At 45.3% G+C, this 14,318-nt stretch overlaps 2 protein-coding genes across 3 annotated transcripts in view; both read right to left on the bottom strand.

The window, feature by feature from the left end:
* Positions 1–5,220, bottom strand: part of Dna2 (DNA replication helicase/nuclease 2) — a 29,678-nt gene extending 24,458 nt beyond the window's left edge. The window contains exons 1-3 of one of the 2 annotated variants that reach the window (XR_003844530.1): positions 5,101–5,216; positions 2,119–2,295; positions 1,263–1,446 (exon numbers count right to left, since the gene is read on the bottom strand). Coding sequence is in view for 1 of the 2 variants with exons in the window: in XM_021205863.1 (XP_021061522.1) it covers positions 1,263–1,446; positions 2,119–2,295; positions 5,101–5,177 (438 nt within the window). In the remaining variant the exon portion in view is untranslated. Of the gene's footprint in view, positions 1–1,262; positions 1,447–2,118; positions 2,296–5,100 lie in introns of both variants that reach the window. The other variant, XM_021205863.1, reaches the window with a different exon arrangement.
* A 1,720-nt stretch (positions 5,221–6,940) lies between these two features.
* Positions 6,941–14,318, bottom strand: part of Slc25a16 (solute carrier family 25 member 16) — a 30,315-nt gene continuing 22,937 nt past the window's right edge. Inside the window, exons 7-9 of the mRNA XM_021205457.2 lie at positions 13,308–13,470; positions 11,006–11,074; positions 6,941–9,013 (exon numbers count right to left, since the gene is read on the bottom strand). Coding sequence (XP_021061116.1) covers positions 8,857–9,013; positions 11,006–11,074; positions 13,308–13,470 — 389 coding nt within the window. The 3' untranslated portion in view covers positions 6,941–8,856. The remainder of the gene's footprint in view (positions 9,014–11,005; positions 11,075–13,307; positions 13,471–14,318) is intronic.

Here is a 14,318-nt window from a genome sequence, read left to right as displayed (position 1 = left end):
ACACACACACACACACACACTTTTTCCCCCCCCTTTGGTTTTAAGACAGGGTTTCTTAATGTAAGCAGCCCTGCCTACCCTGGACTCGGGGTCTCGAACTCACAGAGACCCGCCTGCCTCTCCCTCGAGAGAACTGAGATTAAAGGCATGGGCCACCACACCACCTATAAAAACAAATTCTTTTTTAAAGATTTACTTATTATTTATATGTAAGTACACTGTAGTTGTCTTCAGACACTCCAGTAGAGGGTGTCAGATGTCATTACAGATGGTTGTGAGCTACCATGTGGTTGCTAGGATTTGAACTCAGTACCTTCAAAAGAACAGTCAGTGCTCTTAACTGCTGAGCCATCTCTCCGGCCCTCTAAAAAAGTATTTTTAAAAGTAGATATCTGCAAAGCAGCAGACACGAAGCTCTGTGGGTCGGCCGACTTTTCTGAGTTATTCACAAACCCGAAACTCTTCGTTTCCTTCTTTCTACCTCTTTCCCACCACTCTTTTTGTATGCTGGGTTAACTCAGGCACAGTGGCTTTCCCTCTTCCTCCTGGGCTGTCGCTGAGGTTTACAGTCTGCCTCCTGAGGAGTTTCCCTTTTAAAGGCTAAGAAAATTGCCCTTGAGCTTGGGGACATAGGCATACACTCTCATTCTCATGAATATTGCTAATAAATGCTTAGGGAGGTTTGAATAGGCATGGCCAAGGGAAGCCAAATGATTAGGAGGTGTGGCCTCGTTTAGAGGAAGTGTGTCACTGTGTGGGTGGGCTTCAAGGGCTCCTAGAGCTCAAGCTACAGCAAGTTTGGAAGTCAGTCTCCACCTGGCTGCCTTAGGATCCATATATAGAACTCTCAGCTGCTTCTCCAGCACCACACCTGCCTGCCACCACGCTTCCCGCCAGAATGATAACGGACTGAACCTCTGAAACTGTAAGCCAGCCCCAATGAAATGATTGCCTTTATAAGAGTTGCCGTGGTCATGGTGTCTCTTCACAGCAATAAAACCCTAACTAAGACATCGCTAAATAAAACTCAAAGGAGTCCGCATCCCGACATTGCAATTGCTAGGTGCGTGACTCTGGGCGCGTGACTCTCGGCAGGTGGCTCTCAGTCCGTAGGTAAAGCATAGCAGGTGAGGACCGGATGCTGGTGCGAAGGCCTTTACAGGGGCTGAAGATGCAGCTCAGCAGAGTGAGGCTTTGGATTCCACCAAGGCTGTGGCACAGCAGGGGGAAACAGTGTAGAAACACAGACTGAAGCCACTCACCCTGAAGGTCTCGCTCAGGACAGCTCGTCTCAGACACCGAATGCTGCTGGCGACGCTTGTGCCGGAGATCATCATGTCCGGGTACAGGATAAAATATCCAAAGTCATCGTCGATGATCCACGGTTCGGATGTGCAGTCTCCCTCTAAGTGAACGATGTCCCCTGGCTCAACCGGTACCGAGCTCCTGAAAACAGGCAAGGTTGAGGCAGGAACAGACAATCTAGGATCCCACAGTTAAAAATCCGCATCCAGAAGCATCGAGGACTTTAGCTGAAGAATAAATATTTTTAAACCTCTGGGTATTAGATTTTGAAGTGGGGGGGTTGCTAAAGAGACAGCTCTATGGCTAAGAGCACCGCCTGCCCCTGCAGAGGATCCTGGTTCAGTTCCCAGCACCCACAGTACAGCCCACAACTGTCTGTAATACAGTTCCAGGGGATCCAATATACTCCTCTGGCCTCCATGATACCACACACACACATGATGTTTGAATATATACATGCAGATAAAACACACAAAACAAATTTTTTTTGGTTTTTCGAGACAGGGTTTCTCTGTGTAGCCCTGGCTGTCATGGAACTCACTTTGTAGACCAGGCTGGCCTCGAACTCAGAAATCCACCTGCCTCTGCCTCCCGAGTACTAGGATTAAAGGCGTGCGCCACCACGCCCGGCTCCACAAATTTTTAAATAGAAATTAAACAAAAATTAACTTGTCGCCGGGCATTGTGGAGGTGAGGAAGTGGAGGCAAGATACCATCCATCAGTTCAGGTACAGCCTGGGCTACGTGACAGCAAAGAAAGCAACAAACCACCAGACCACCAAATCCTGGCTCCAAGTCAAAAATGCAAATCACCAGCCATTCCTCAGGATGCACAGGACTTCGTGCTCTCGGTCTGCGGTGATGAGCAAGCGCTTCTCCTCAGCTCCTCTTTCATTCTGCACGGTCTCCACAGCTAGCACCAGGTACCGGTTATCCACTCCTCGGCTCAGAACTGTCTCCGGGAACAAAGCATCCGCCTTCTTCCGAAGTCTAAATAAATGGAAAACATAGAAACCATCCTATCCCAGCAGTAAGATAAGCAGCCAGGTGCCTGGGCTCTGCGTAAGTCAATCTTCTGGTTTTCTAGTCTTCTTTGGTCTGAAAAACTTAAACTTAAGAATGACATGGGGGAGAATTCCTGTTATAAGTGCTGGAGGCTGGGGTAGTTGGGAGAGGGCTTGCCAAGCGTGCACAAAGGCTGGGAGTCGTTCTCATGGCCAGCCCTCGCAAACTAGGTGTCTGAGTGTGGTGTCTCATGCTTCTAACCCGAACACTGAAGAATCTGAGGCAGAAGATTGAAGACATCCTTAGATGCGTAGGGAGTTTGAGCTAGCCGGGACGGCCATGTGGAACCATTTCAAAGCAAACAAGAAGTGATTCTTCTCCTTTTAAAAGGTATATGAGCAATAAGGGAAGCTGGACAGGACTCACTCCTAGGGCTTGGGAGGCTGGGGCAGGGGAACTACCACAAATTCAAGTGTTGCAAAAGATCAAAACAAAGTTACATATGGTTACATATGTTCTGATCAGTAATTTTTTTTTTTTTTTTTTTTTTTTGGTTTTTCGAGACAGGGTTTCTCTGTATAGCCCTGGCTGTCCTGGAACTCACTCTGCAGACCAGGCTGGCCTTGAACTCAGAAATCCGCCCGCCTCTGCCTCCCAAGTGCTGGGACTAAAGGCGTGCGCCGCCACACCCGGCTTCTGATCGGTATTTAAACTAGAAGGCAGTAATGGTTAGAACTGGGGAGGGGTGAGGGTAGGGTCAGTCTACAAACAGGGGAATGCCCACCAGTTGGGCCAACTGTCACCAATACCTGCGCTGAACATTAATCAGCCCATGTGGCTGTTTCTTGGGCCTCCAGGCCCCACTCCTAACTCCTAACCACACAAGGTTAGCCTGGTCTACAAAATGAGACCCTGTATAATAAAACAGCAGCAGCAACAAAGCAAACACTTGGGAAGTGGGGAAAGCAGGATCAGAGACCAGAAGGTCAAAGCCGTCCTGGGCTGGTTACACATCTCAGTTTGAGGCTAGCCTGGGCTATCTCAAAACCTGGAAAATACCAAAAAGGGTTTCTACCACCATCAAAAGCATTTAGGAAGTACAACTAACGGGAGATGTTCCTATGGGTTTTCCAGATAATTGATATACTGGGCATGACAATGTTCCATGGCATAGCGCCTGTTGTGCCTGGTCCACCCAATTACTGCTTGAAAGTGGGCAGGGAGCCGGGTGTGGTGGCGCACACCTTTAATCCCAGATTAAAGGCAGAGGCAGGCAGATTTCTGAGTCAAGGCCAGCCTGGTCTACAGAGTGAGTTCCAGGACAGCCAGGGCTATACAGAGAAACCCTGTCTCGAAAAAAACAAAAAACAAAAACAAAAAAAAAAAAAAGAAGAAGAAGAAGAAGAAGAAGAAGAAGAAGAAGAAGAAGAAGAAGAAGAAGAAGAAAAAGAAGAAGAAGAAGAAGAAGAAGAAGAAGAAGANAAGAAGAAGAAGAAGAAGAAGAAGAAGAAGAAGAAGAAGAAGAAGAAGAAGAAGAAGAAGAAGAAGAAGAAGAAGGAGGAGGAGGAGGCAGGGAAGCAGCATGAAAGGCTCTCTGCAATTGCAATTGCTGCCAATCATCCAATCATACTAATCTTTACAGCATTAGAGGACTTGGGCCTACTGTATACCGGGTGTTGGTTCCCCCAGCACCACCAAACAAATCTAGTCCAACATAGTACAGATGCAGGGAGGAGCCCCTCTCCTTGTCAAGAAAACAAGCTCCCCCTGGGCTTCCCAGGAAAGGTGTCTCTTGTGGATGCAAAGGCAGGTCTCAAACTCTCCTGCTGGAGTTGCTAACAGAGGCTTCTGAGCCACAGCACCTTACCTTATTAACCAGGGTGTGTGTGTGTGTATAAGGAGGCTCATTCCTGTACCCATGAATTTCTTATTTGTATTTCACAATAATGAAACTATGCACACTAGTTTGGAAAGCCACATCCCTTCCCTTTTTATGTCTCTCTGGGTGGGTTTCCATAATCCTAACAAGCCACCAACCCTCTCCAATAAAAACATGAAACGCTGCCAGGCATGGTGGCACACAACTTTGATGCCAGCCAACAGTCTGGAGGCAGAGAAAGGAGGAACTCCGTGCCAGCCATGAATATTGAGAGACCCTGCCTCAATAAACAAATAAATGCCTTCCACCTTCCCCTACTAATCACTTGGGGGTGGGGCAGCACCATCAATTATTTTCGTAAATGTTATCACTCAACACCCCCATTTAACCTCTTGCATTAATTTCCGGGGGGTAGGCTGTGACACCTCCAGGAACTCTTAAAAGATATATTGGAGGGATGCCCCAAGTTCAATTCCCAGCACCCGCATCAGGCAGCTCACCACTGCCTGTAACAAGAGCGACAGGAGATACCTCTAAACTCAGGCACGCGCATATATACATTTAAATAAATTTAAAAATAAAGAGCACTGGGTCTGACTAAAGACGATTCCTGGCAAGCCTTCAACCCGGAGTTTGACCCCGCGGTCCCACGTGAAAGCAAAGAACTAGCACCGGTGCTCCTCCGACCGCCACATGCGGGTCCTCCGCACACGCAAATAAAACAAAAATCAAATCCAAGGTATCAATGACAGGGGTGAGCCGACGTGTGAAAACACAGCGAGCTACACCAGCAAGCCGAGGTCCCAATTACACTGGCCGATGAGGATCGCCCTTCCAGCTAACACCCGGGAATACGGCGCCGGTCCTGCCCGCGCTCGCCCCTCGCGCCCGCCGTCCTCCCGCAGGCTCACAGCTCCACCCGCGGCACGGCCTCCGGTCCGCCGTCCTCCTCCAGCAGCAGCAGGTCCAGCTCGTCCAGCGGCTCCATCCCTGCCGAAACCCGCCGGGAGAGCGGGCAGCGTAAGTCAGCGGCGGCGACCGCAACTCCGAGTGCCGGAGACGCGCCAGCGCGCTGCGCATGCGCAGCAGGCCAAAAGCGCGCCACTACCTCCCGCGCTCTCGGCGCCGGGAAGCACAGCGCAGGACCAGAGGCGCTTTCCCGCCGTCGGGCTGCCGCGCAACTGCACGCATCTCACTGCAATCCCGTCTTTCCAGAGCAGGAGGGCGGGAGATGCAGTTGAGCTTCCAGTGCGTACCTGGCTGCTTCCCACAGCCATTAGTCCCTATCCAGTTGCAGAGTTTTGATGCCTCCCATCCTCTGGCCTCGAAAGGCATCCTCATGCACATAGTGCACACACGTACTCACAGGCACACACACACAAAATAAATCTTTTAAAAAGTAAATCTAGCCGGGCAGTGGTGGCGCACGCCTTTAATCCCAGCACTCGGGAGGCAGAGGCAGATGGATTTCTGAGTTCGAGGCCAGCCTGGTCTACAAAGTGAGTTCCAGGACAGCCAGGGCTATACAGAGAAACCCTGTCTCAAAAAACAAAACAAACAAAAAAAAGTAAATCTTGCCGGGCAGTGGTAGCACACGCCTTTGTTCCCAGTGCTCAAGGCAGGAGCAGGGGGATGGATGTCTGAGTTCCAGGCCAGCCTGGTCTACAGAGAAACCCTGTCTTAAAAAAAAAAACAAAAAACAAAAAACAACCAAAGGAAAGACAAGTCGAAAGAAAAATTCTTTTAAAAGAAGCCATTTCATTATCTTACCATTTGTCTACTCTGATGTCCATGCATGTGTTTGCACCTGTATGTATACATGTATAGACACCGCTGATTCGACTGTCAGTGCCTCCTACGGCTCTTCACTTTATGAGACAGGGTCTATGGCTAAACCCTAGTGTGTGGATGCTAGGAATATGGATGTAAGTTTTATGGCTCTATCACCTGAACCATCTCCCCAGCCCTCCTACTCTTTGTTTTATAGTTAACATTTTTTCCTTATCAATAATGCAAACATTTAAAAGAAAGGTATTGGCTTGATACAGTAGCACATATCTATAATCCCAGCACAGAAAAGGCTGAGACAGGAAGATTTTGAGTTTCAGGCCAGCTTGGGTTACATAAAGAGACTGTTTGAGAAAATAAAGGGCTGGAGAGACGGCTCAATAGTTAAGAGCTCTGACTGCTCTTCCAGAGGGCTCCAGTTTGATTCCAAACCCCTACAAGGGGCTCACAAGCATCTGTGCATCCAGGGAAGTTTTGTTTTACTTCTGACTTCCTTGGGTAGGAGGCATAGCTGTGAAGCACAGACATACATGCTGGCAAAACTCATTCATGTAAAATAACATTACATAAATAAGGGAAAATAAAATGAATAGCCTGCTGGTGGTGAAGTGGTTACCTAGCATGTGCAGAGCCCTCAGGTTTATCTCAGGTTCCAAAGATAAATAAATAAAACAAACCACCAAAACAAGGATAAAGGGCTGGAGAGATGGCTCAGCGGTTAAGAGTACTGACTGCTCTTCCAGAGGTCCTGAGTTCAATTCCCAGCAACCACATGGTGGCTCACAACCATCTGTAATGAGATCTGATGCCCTCTTCTGGTGTGTCTGAAGACAGCTACAGTGTACTCATATACATACAATAAATAAATATTTCTTTAAAAAAAAAAAAACAAGGATAAAAACTACCTTTAATATCTTATGGATTCTATAACAGACACAGAAGGCAATTTCTTATTTTAGAAAATATTTTCAGTTTTCTTTATTGATAATATAATTGAGATATTTATTTTATAGATTTAAATTACCTTAAGATTGAATGGAATAGTTAGCTACAATGTGGTCCAGAAATTAAAATATACAAAAGATCTTTATAAACAGACTTATCCCCACTCCTGGTACATTTACAAATCAAAAGATACATTTTTATTTTTAAAATAAAGATTATAAAAATGAAACTAATTCATCCAATTTTTTCCAAGATATGACAAGAAATCTTTATATACATGAAAAAAATGAAGAAATAACATTTGCAGCTTAATTTTAATGTTTTAAAAATCATATCAGTTCTACAAATAACTACCTCTAGAGACAGTTTAATGCTTCTACTCCATGGGTCATGCTTACAACAAAAAAGTGTTCTAAACACAATGATCAGAATCCTTATATTCTAAACAACCTCTTTAAAATGTAACAATCAAAATGTGTTTTATATTTACGCTTAGGACTATGACACACTAAACTTACATTACATGGAAGAACTTATATCTTGACATAATACCTGGGAAACATTGCTTCATCTAAACTGATGGTCCATTTAAATTTCCTAGTACACACCAAGTTATTTGAGACAAGCATCTACAATGCTACTCTCCTTTTAAGGGCAAAGATATTTAATCTTTATCATAACCATCTCTGGGAAACACAGTGGCTTTTTAAACTCGTGATAATCAAAGTCCATGGTAATAGAATTTGAACAAGACCTGGAACTTTCTTCATTTGTTGACAATCTCCTTTCAAATACAACAGTAACTTAATTGAGAAGGAAGGACATCTGGGGATATATACCTCAGTGTACAGCTGGCTTTCTGATGGGATCTCATCATGCCTGCCATGTACAACGTCCTGGACTCAATCCCCAAAGAGAGTTGGAAGAGAAGAATTATGAGGAGAAACATAATAAGAACACTACTTTGTTGCTGGCTCTGTTTCACAGACCTTACATATTCAGTTCTCCTTCTGCTACAATAAAAGGAAGTCAGCTGGTTTTAATAACATTACACAATGTTAGAAGGCTGGAGATGTAGTTCAGAGGTAGAGCGCTTATCTAGCAAGATAGGCAGAGAGACCCTGAGTTTACTCCCCAGAACATGTAGAGAAGGGACAGAGTGGGAGGGGGAATAACGAGCGGGGTTAGCGGGCTGGGGGTGTGGGCCATTGGCAGTGTGAAATTACACAATCAGCATGCATGAGTATGATCCCCAGCACCACGTTAAGAAAGGAAGAGGCCAGTGACATAGCTCAGTGCCATGGCGCTGGCAGGCTGGGGATGTGGCCTAATGAGTACATGTGCTTGGCATGCAAAGGCCCTGGGTTTGATTCCAGCCCCTCCCCCTCAGTAACCACAATTACAATGCAAAGTTTGGAATGGTATGGTAGGACTAATGGCAATCTCTTGAACTCAAATGTGAACCTTCTGTTCCTTCCAAATAACACTTTACCCAAGATGGCTTTTCAGGGTGGAAGGTATAACGTTTGCCATTAATAAGTATGTAGGAGCAGGCATGGTGACCCATGCCTGGAATCTCAGAATGTGGGAGGCAAAGACAAGAGCATTGCCTCTCTACAAAGAGAAGGTCTCTCCACAGTGAGGTCCAAGCCAGCCAGGGCAACAAATGGAGATCCCATCAAAAAGAAAAAAAACAAATTATGCTAAGAATTTTTGATCTATGATTTAAAACCTTAAAGAAATCAAGTATTAAAATACCAGTGGTTCCTGTGTCAGGGCAAATGTCCCCTTCAAGTAATGTTTCCTTCACAATTAAGGTATCATATATATATATATGCACACACACACACACACGCACACACACACATACACACACACACATCCTTCTGAGAATTTACTGAGGAAAATAACTACAAATCATGATTTTTTTTCTTTCAGTTAAGGTGAAAAAATTGCTTCATCAGTTCGTACGTTGTGAAAGCCACAGCTTGAGAGGGAATACAGCGGATGTAGTTCAGAGATAAGCCACGGTACAATCCTCTCCGAATCCCATGGTGTCCATAGACATACTTCATGGTCTCCCGCATGGTACTGAAAGGCAGAGGAAAATGATTTAGCAACCATCCAAAGGTGACAAGCCACCTACAAGGTGACAAGACAACTTAAGAGCCCAGAACAACTTTGTTTATTGTTTGTTTGGATGGTTTCTTCAGACAGAATGGTGCTCTGTAGCCTGGGCTGGCTTTGAACTATAATCTTCTGCCTCCCTAGAGTGCTGGACAAAGAGGGCTATGCCACCAGAACCAACCTATCGTAGCATTTTGAAAGGAGGCTTAACTGGTTATGGTTGCTCAAGTTTATAATCTTAGCACTTCAGAAGCTAAAACAGGAGTTTCAAGCCAATTCGAGCTACAGAGAGAGACTTTGACTCAAATAAAGCAATAAATATCTGCATATATAAATACACGCATACAAACGAGTCCAGGTGGTGCAAGCCTGTAGGCTTAGCACTTGGGGGACAGGGACAGGAAAACCAGGCATTCAAGGCTAGTCTTTGCTAAAGTAAGTCAAATGTTTGAAAACTGGCCTGGAGAGTTGGCTCAGGAGTTAAGAGAACTTCTGAACTCAGGTTCCATTCTCAACACCCACAAGGTGTTCTACAACCATCTGTAACTCCAGTCTCACAGGGCCCAACACCCTCTTCTGGCTTCAGCAGGTACCAGGGATGGACGAGGTGCAGACACACGTGCAAGCAAAAGCAAAGTGGCCTGCATGCAGTACATGAGACTTTGTGTAAACTTCCATCTGGAATAGCTTCCAGAAGACGAAGGTGACACATAGCTAACATATCACAATGACAAAAAAAAAAAAAAAAAAAAGTCACTCCAAAAGACAAACATTCCACAGGTCTACATTCCCAGGCTCCTCGGGACCATGTGCTCAGTCTGTACCCCACCGAGGCTGTGAACCGACAGCGCTAGCCCACAGCCACTCTGATGGAAACACTGGCTGTATGAACAGCCACTCTTCAAGCTTCCTTTACAGTGCAACTTCTCTGCAGCTGCTTGGAGCTGCAGGCCTCAAGCCTTGGGTTACCCGAGTTCTAAGGGGCACTGCTGGGAATGATGAGACCTCTCCCAGGTGGGGCCTGGCTGGGGGCAGCTGGGGAAGACTGTAGGACCCTATCCTCCTCTTTGCTTTCTCTTTCATTCCCTGCCCATGGATTGGGTCAGGTTGGTTTTCTCTGAGATAAGGTCTTGTGTAGCCCTAAAGGATGGTGCATGTTCAAGGGCAGATGTGTACTACATAGTGAGATCCTGTCTCAAGTACCAACCAACCAAGAGGCTGGGTAAAAGGGCCACACTTATCCCTGGCACTCAGAATTTGAGAAAGGAAGCTCACAACTTCAAGGTCATCCATGTTGCATACAGAATTGGAAGCCAACCAGGGCTACATGAGATTCTGCCTTTTTTTGTTTTTTTTGGTTTTTCAAGACAGGGTTTCTCTATATAGCCCTGGCTGTCCTGGAACTCACTCTGTAGACCAGGCTAGCCTCGAACTCAGAAATCACCTGCCTCTGCCTCCCGAGTGCTGGGATTAAAGGCGTGCGCCACCACCGCCCGGCTAAATTCTGTCTCAGCAGTTAAGAGTATCGACTGCTCTTCCAAAGGTCCTGAGTTCAAATCCCAGCAACCACATGGTAGCTCACAACCATCCATAATGAGATCTGATGTCCTCTTCTTGAATGTCTGAAGACAGCTACAGTGTACTTACATCTAATAATAAATAAATCTTTTTTTAAAAAATAAACATTTAAGCCGGGCGTGGTGGCGCACGCCTTTAATCCCAGCACTCGGGAGGCAGAGGCAGGTGGATTTCTGAGTTCGAGGCCAGCCTGGTCTACAGAGTGAGTTCCAGGACAGCCAGAGCTATACAGAAAAACCCTGTCTCGAAAAACCAAAAAAAATAAAAAAAAATAAAAATAAAAAAAATAAAAAAAATAAAAATAAAAATAAAAAATAAACATTTAAAGACCACTAGGTTTCTAAAGACTATGAACAGATAAGACTTTAGAACACTTACAGGCACTTCTCAAACTCCGGCAGGACTGCCCCTAACTGCATTCTCCGACGGGTCACATCAAATGGGTAGCTGAAGAAACACAAGAATTAAAGACTTAAAAACAATCTCTCAATTCCTACCTGACAACCATTGAAACCAATATCTACTGAGCACCTGGGACTGGGCAGGTGGAGGCAGGAGAATCTTAAGTTCAAAGCCATCCTCACCTACATAACAAGTTAGAGACTAGTTTTGACCACAGGAGACCCTGGGTTTTTTAGACAGGCTATAAGCTGTCAGCTTTGAGGGCTGGTGAGATGGCTCAGTGGGTAAGAGCACCCAATTGCTCTTCCGAAGGTCCGGAGTTCAAATCCCAGCAACCACATGATGGCTCATAACCATCCGTAACAAGATCTGACACCCTCTTCTGGAGTGTGTGAAGACAGCTACAGTGTACTTTCATATAATAAATAAATAAATCTTTAAAAAAAAAAAAAGTCAGCTTTGAGGAAAGGGAGGTGACAGGGCCAGGAAAAGGACTAGAACATGGGGAGATGGATGGCCAGGAGTCCACAGAAGTCCACAGCCAGACTCCCACAGCAAAGCAGACATCTCTCCTTTATCTTCCATGGCTTAGCATTACTTGACATCTGCAGATACAATCTCCTTTCCCAGAGCAGCTCTGGGGCTGAGCATCTTACCCAGCTGACTCTGCCTGGCCCGCCCAGCATTCAAGAGTCTGGTGACAGAACTCCTGGTGCCTTCCTGGTGCTCAAGACATGTCCTTGGCCACCTCGGAGGCTTTCTCTGAAAGTCCTGCTGCTTAGCTTTCAGTCCTTTTGTCTCCTTCTACTTCATCTCTTCTGGTCTGGACAAATGGCTTGAAACCACCTTCCCAATTGTGACAAAACACTGTGACCAAAGAGCAAGTTGGAGAGGAAGACTGTATTTGGCTTATACTTCCATATTATTGCTCATCACTGCAAGTCAGGACAGGAACTCACACAGGACAGGAACCTGGAGGCAGAGCTGATGCAGAGGCCGTAGAGGGTGCTGCTTACTGGCTTGCTCCCCCTGGCTTGCTCAGCCTGCTTTCTTACAGAACCCAGGACCACCAGCCCAGGGATGGCACCACCCACAATGGGCTGGGTCCTCTCCATTGATCACCAATTGAAAAAATGTCCTACAGCTGGATCTCACAGAGGTATTTTCCCAACTGAGGCTCCTTCTTCCTCTAATGACTCTAACTTGTATCAGGTTGACACACAAAACTGGTCAGTACACATCTGTAATGCAGGGGATCTGATACCCTCTTCTGGCCTCTGAGAGAACTGTACTCCTATATACAAATACATATACATACATACATACATACATACATACATACATACATACATACAAAATCTATACAAAAGGGGAGTTTCTGAGTCAGCTATTGTATTTTCCCTTCAGTGAACTTAATCTTACAATGCTTCATATACTATCTGGAACACACACACACACACACACATCATACACATACATACTAGCACACCACAATCCAAAAACACATATACACACACACACATAACACACCACATATTACACATATACACACTCTCATAACACAATCCACACACACACATAAAACATATATCACATATTCACCCCACAGACCACACACACACACATTATATGGCTCAAATGTCAGAAACTTCTTGTGGGCAGATTTTTTTAACTTTGAGGTCAGCCTGGTCCACAAATTGAGTTCCAAGACAGCCAGGTCTGGGGGCTGGTGAGATGGCTCAGTGGGTAAGAGCACCCGACTGCTCTTCTAAAGGTGCAGAGTTTAAATCCCAGCAACCACATGGTGGCTCACAACCATCATTATCAGGATCTGACTCCCTCTTCTGGAGTGTCTGAAGACAGCTACAGTGTACTTACATATAATAAATAAATCTTAAAAAAAAAAAAAAAGGCAAAAAGATAGCCAGGCCTATACAAAGAAACCCTGTCTCAAAAAACAATACAAACAAATAAAACAAACAACAAAGAAATGAATGCTTATATTTATGTGATTGTTTTTTTTTTTTTTTCAAACGAATCCATAGGAAAGTGGGAGGATCTGGACTAATGCAATCAACTATTGGCATGCCATTACCTATAATATGCTTATGATGAAGGTATGTCTGAAAAAGGTATGTCTGAATTAGTATTTATCAAAATGAAGTGATATTTTATAAAAGATTCTGCTCTTCAATGATGGATTAGAAGAGAATAGCATGATCACAATGTCAGTCATGACCAGAACCAGAGGCTTAGGAACTCAAGTACAGGCACTTACGATATCGTCTGTGCTATTGCTCCAGCAACACCACCACAAAGGAGATTTATGTGAGTTTTCAAAACTAAGACATTGGGGTTGTCGGACGAAGGTCGGCCAAGCAGGGCAGGGGCATAGGAAAGCCCAACACTCTTCAAGGTACCAAAGGTAAAGAAGGAGACCCCTGAAAAGCAGGATACAACTCAGCATGACATGAACTGAGAAAGACCTTCATTACACGATAACAAAATAATCAAAGGAAACAATTATGCATTTCCTAATCTAAGACAATTGCGTTAACAGGTTTAATTAATACTATAAATACTAATTCAAAGACAAAACCAGTTACCAAAACCGATAGCAATAGCCAGGCGTGGTGGCACACGCCTTTAATCCCAGCACTTGGGAGGCAGAGGAAGGCGGGTCTCTGAGTTCGAGGCCAGCCTGGTCTACAGAGTGAGTTCCAGGACAGCCAGGGCTACACAGAGAAACCCAGCCCATAGTTTTATACACACATACAGTAGACTAATAGACTGTGGTGGTTTGAATATGCTTGGCCCATGGAAAGTGACACCATTGGGAGGTGTGGCCTTGTTGGAGGAAGTGTGTAACCGTGTAGGTGGATTTGAGAGTTCCTGCTCCTGGCATAGGTATATAGAAAACAGACTCCTGGCTGCCTTCGAAGCAAGGGGCAGAACTCTCATCTACTTCCTGAGAACCATATCTACTGCATACTACTATGATGAATGAGAATGGGCTGCACCTGAAACAGTAAGCCAGTCCCAATTACATGTTGTCCTTATTAGTTGCCTTGGTCATGGTGTCTCTTCACAGCAACAGAAACCCTAAGATTATAGATGTAATCAGAATTTTTTTTAACTATAAAGAAATAAAAGCCAGGCTCAGCCGGGCATGGTGGCGCACGCCTTTAATCCCAAGCACTTGGGAGGCAGAGGCAGGTGGATTTCTGAGTTCGAGGCCAGCCTGGTCTACAGAGTGAGTTCCAGGACAGCCAGGGCTATACAGAGAAAC

This window comes from Mus pahari, chromosome 9, assembly GCF_900095145.1.
Source record: "Mus pahari chromosome 9, PAHARI_EIJ_v1.1, whole genome shotgun sequence".
Taxonomy (NCBI): Eukaryota; Metazoa; Chordata; class Mammalia; order Rodentia; family Muridae; genus Mus; species Mus pahari.
Note: the sequence above shows the minus strand (reverse complement) of the source record. Positions and strands in the feature narration are given on the sequence as shown.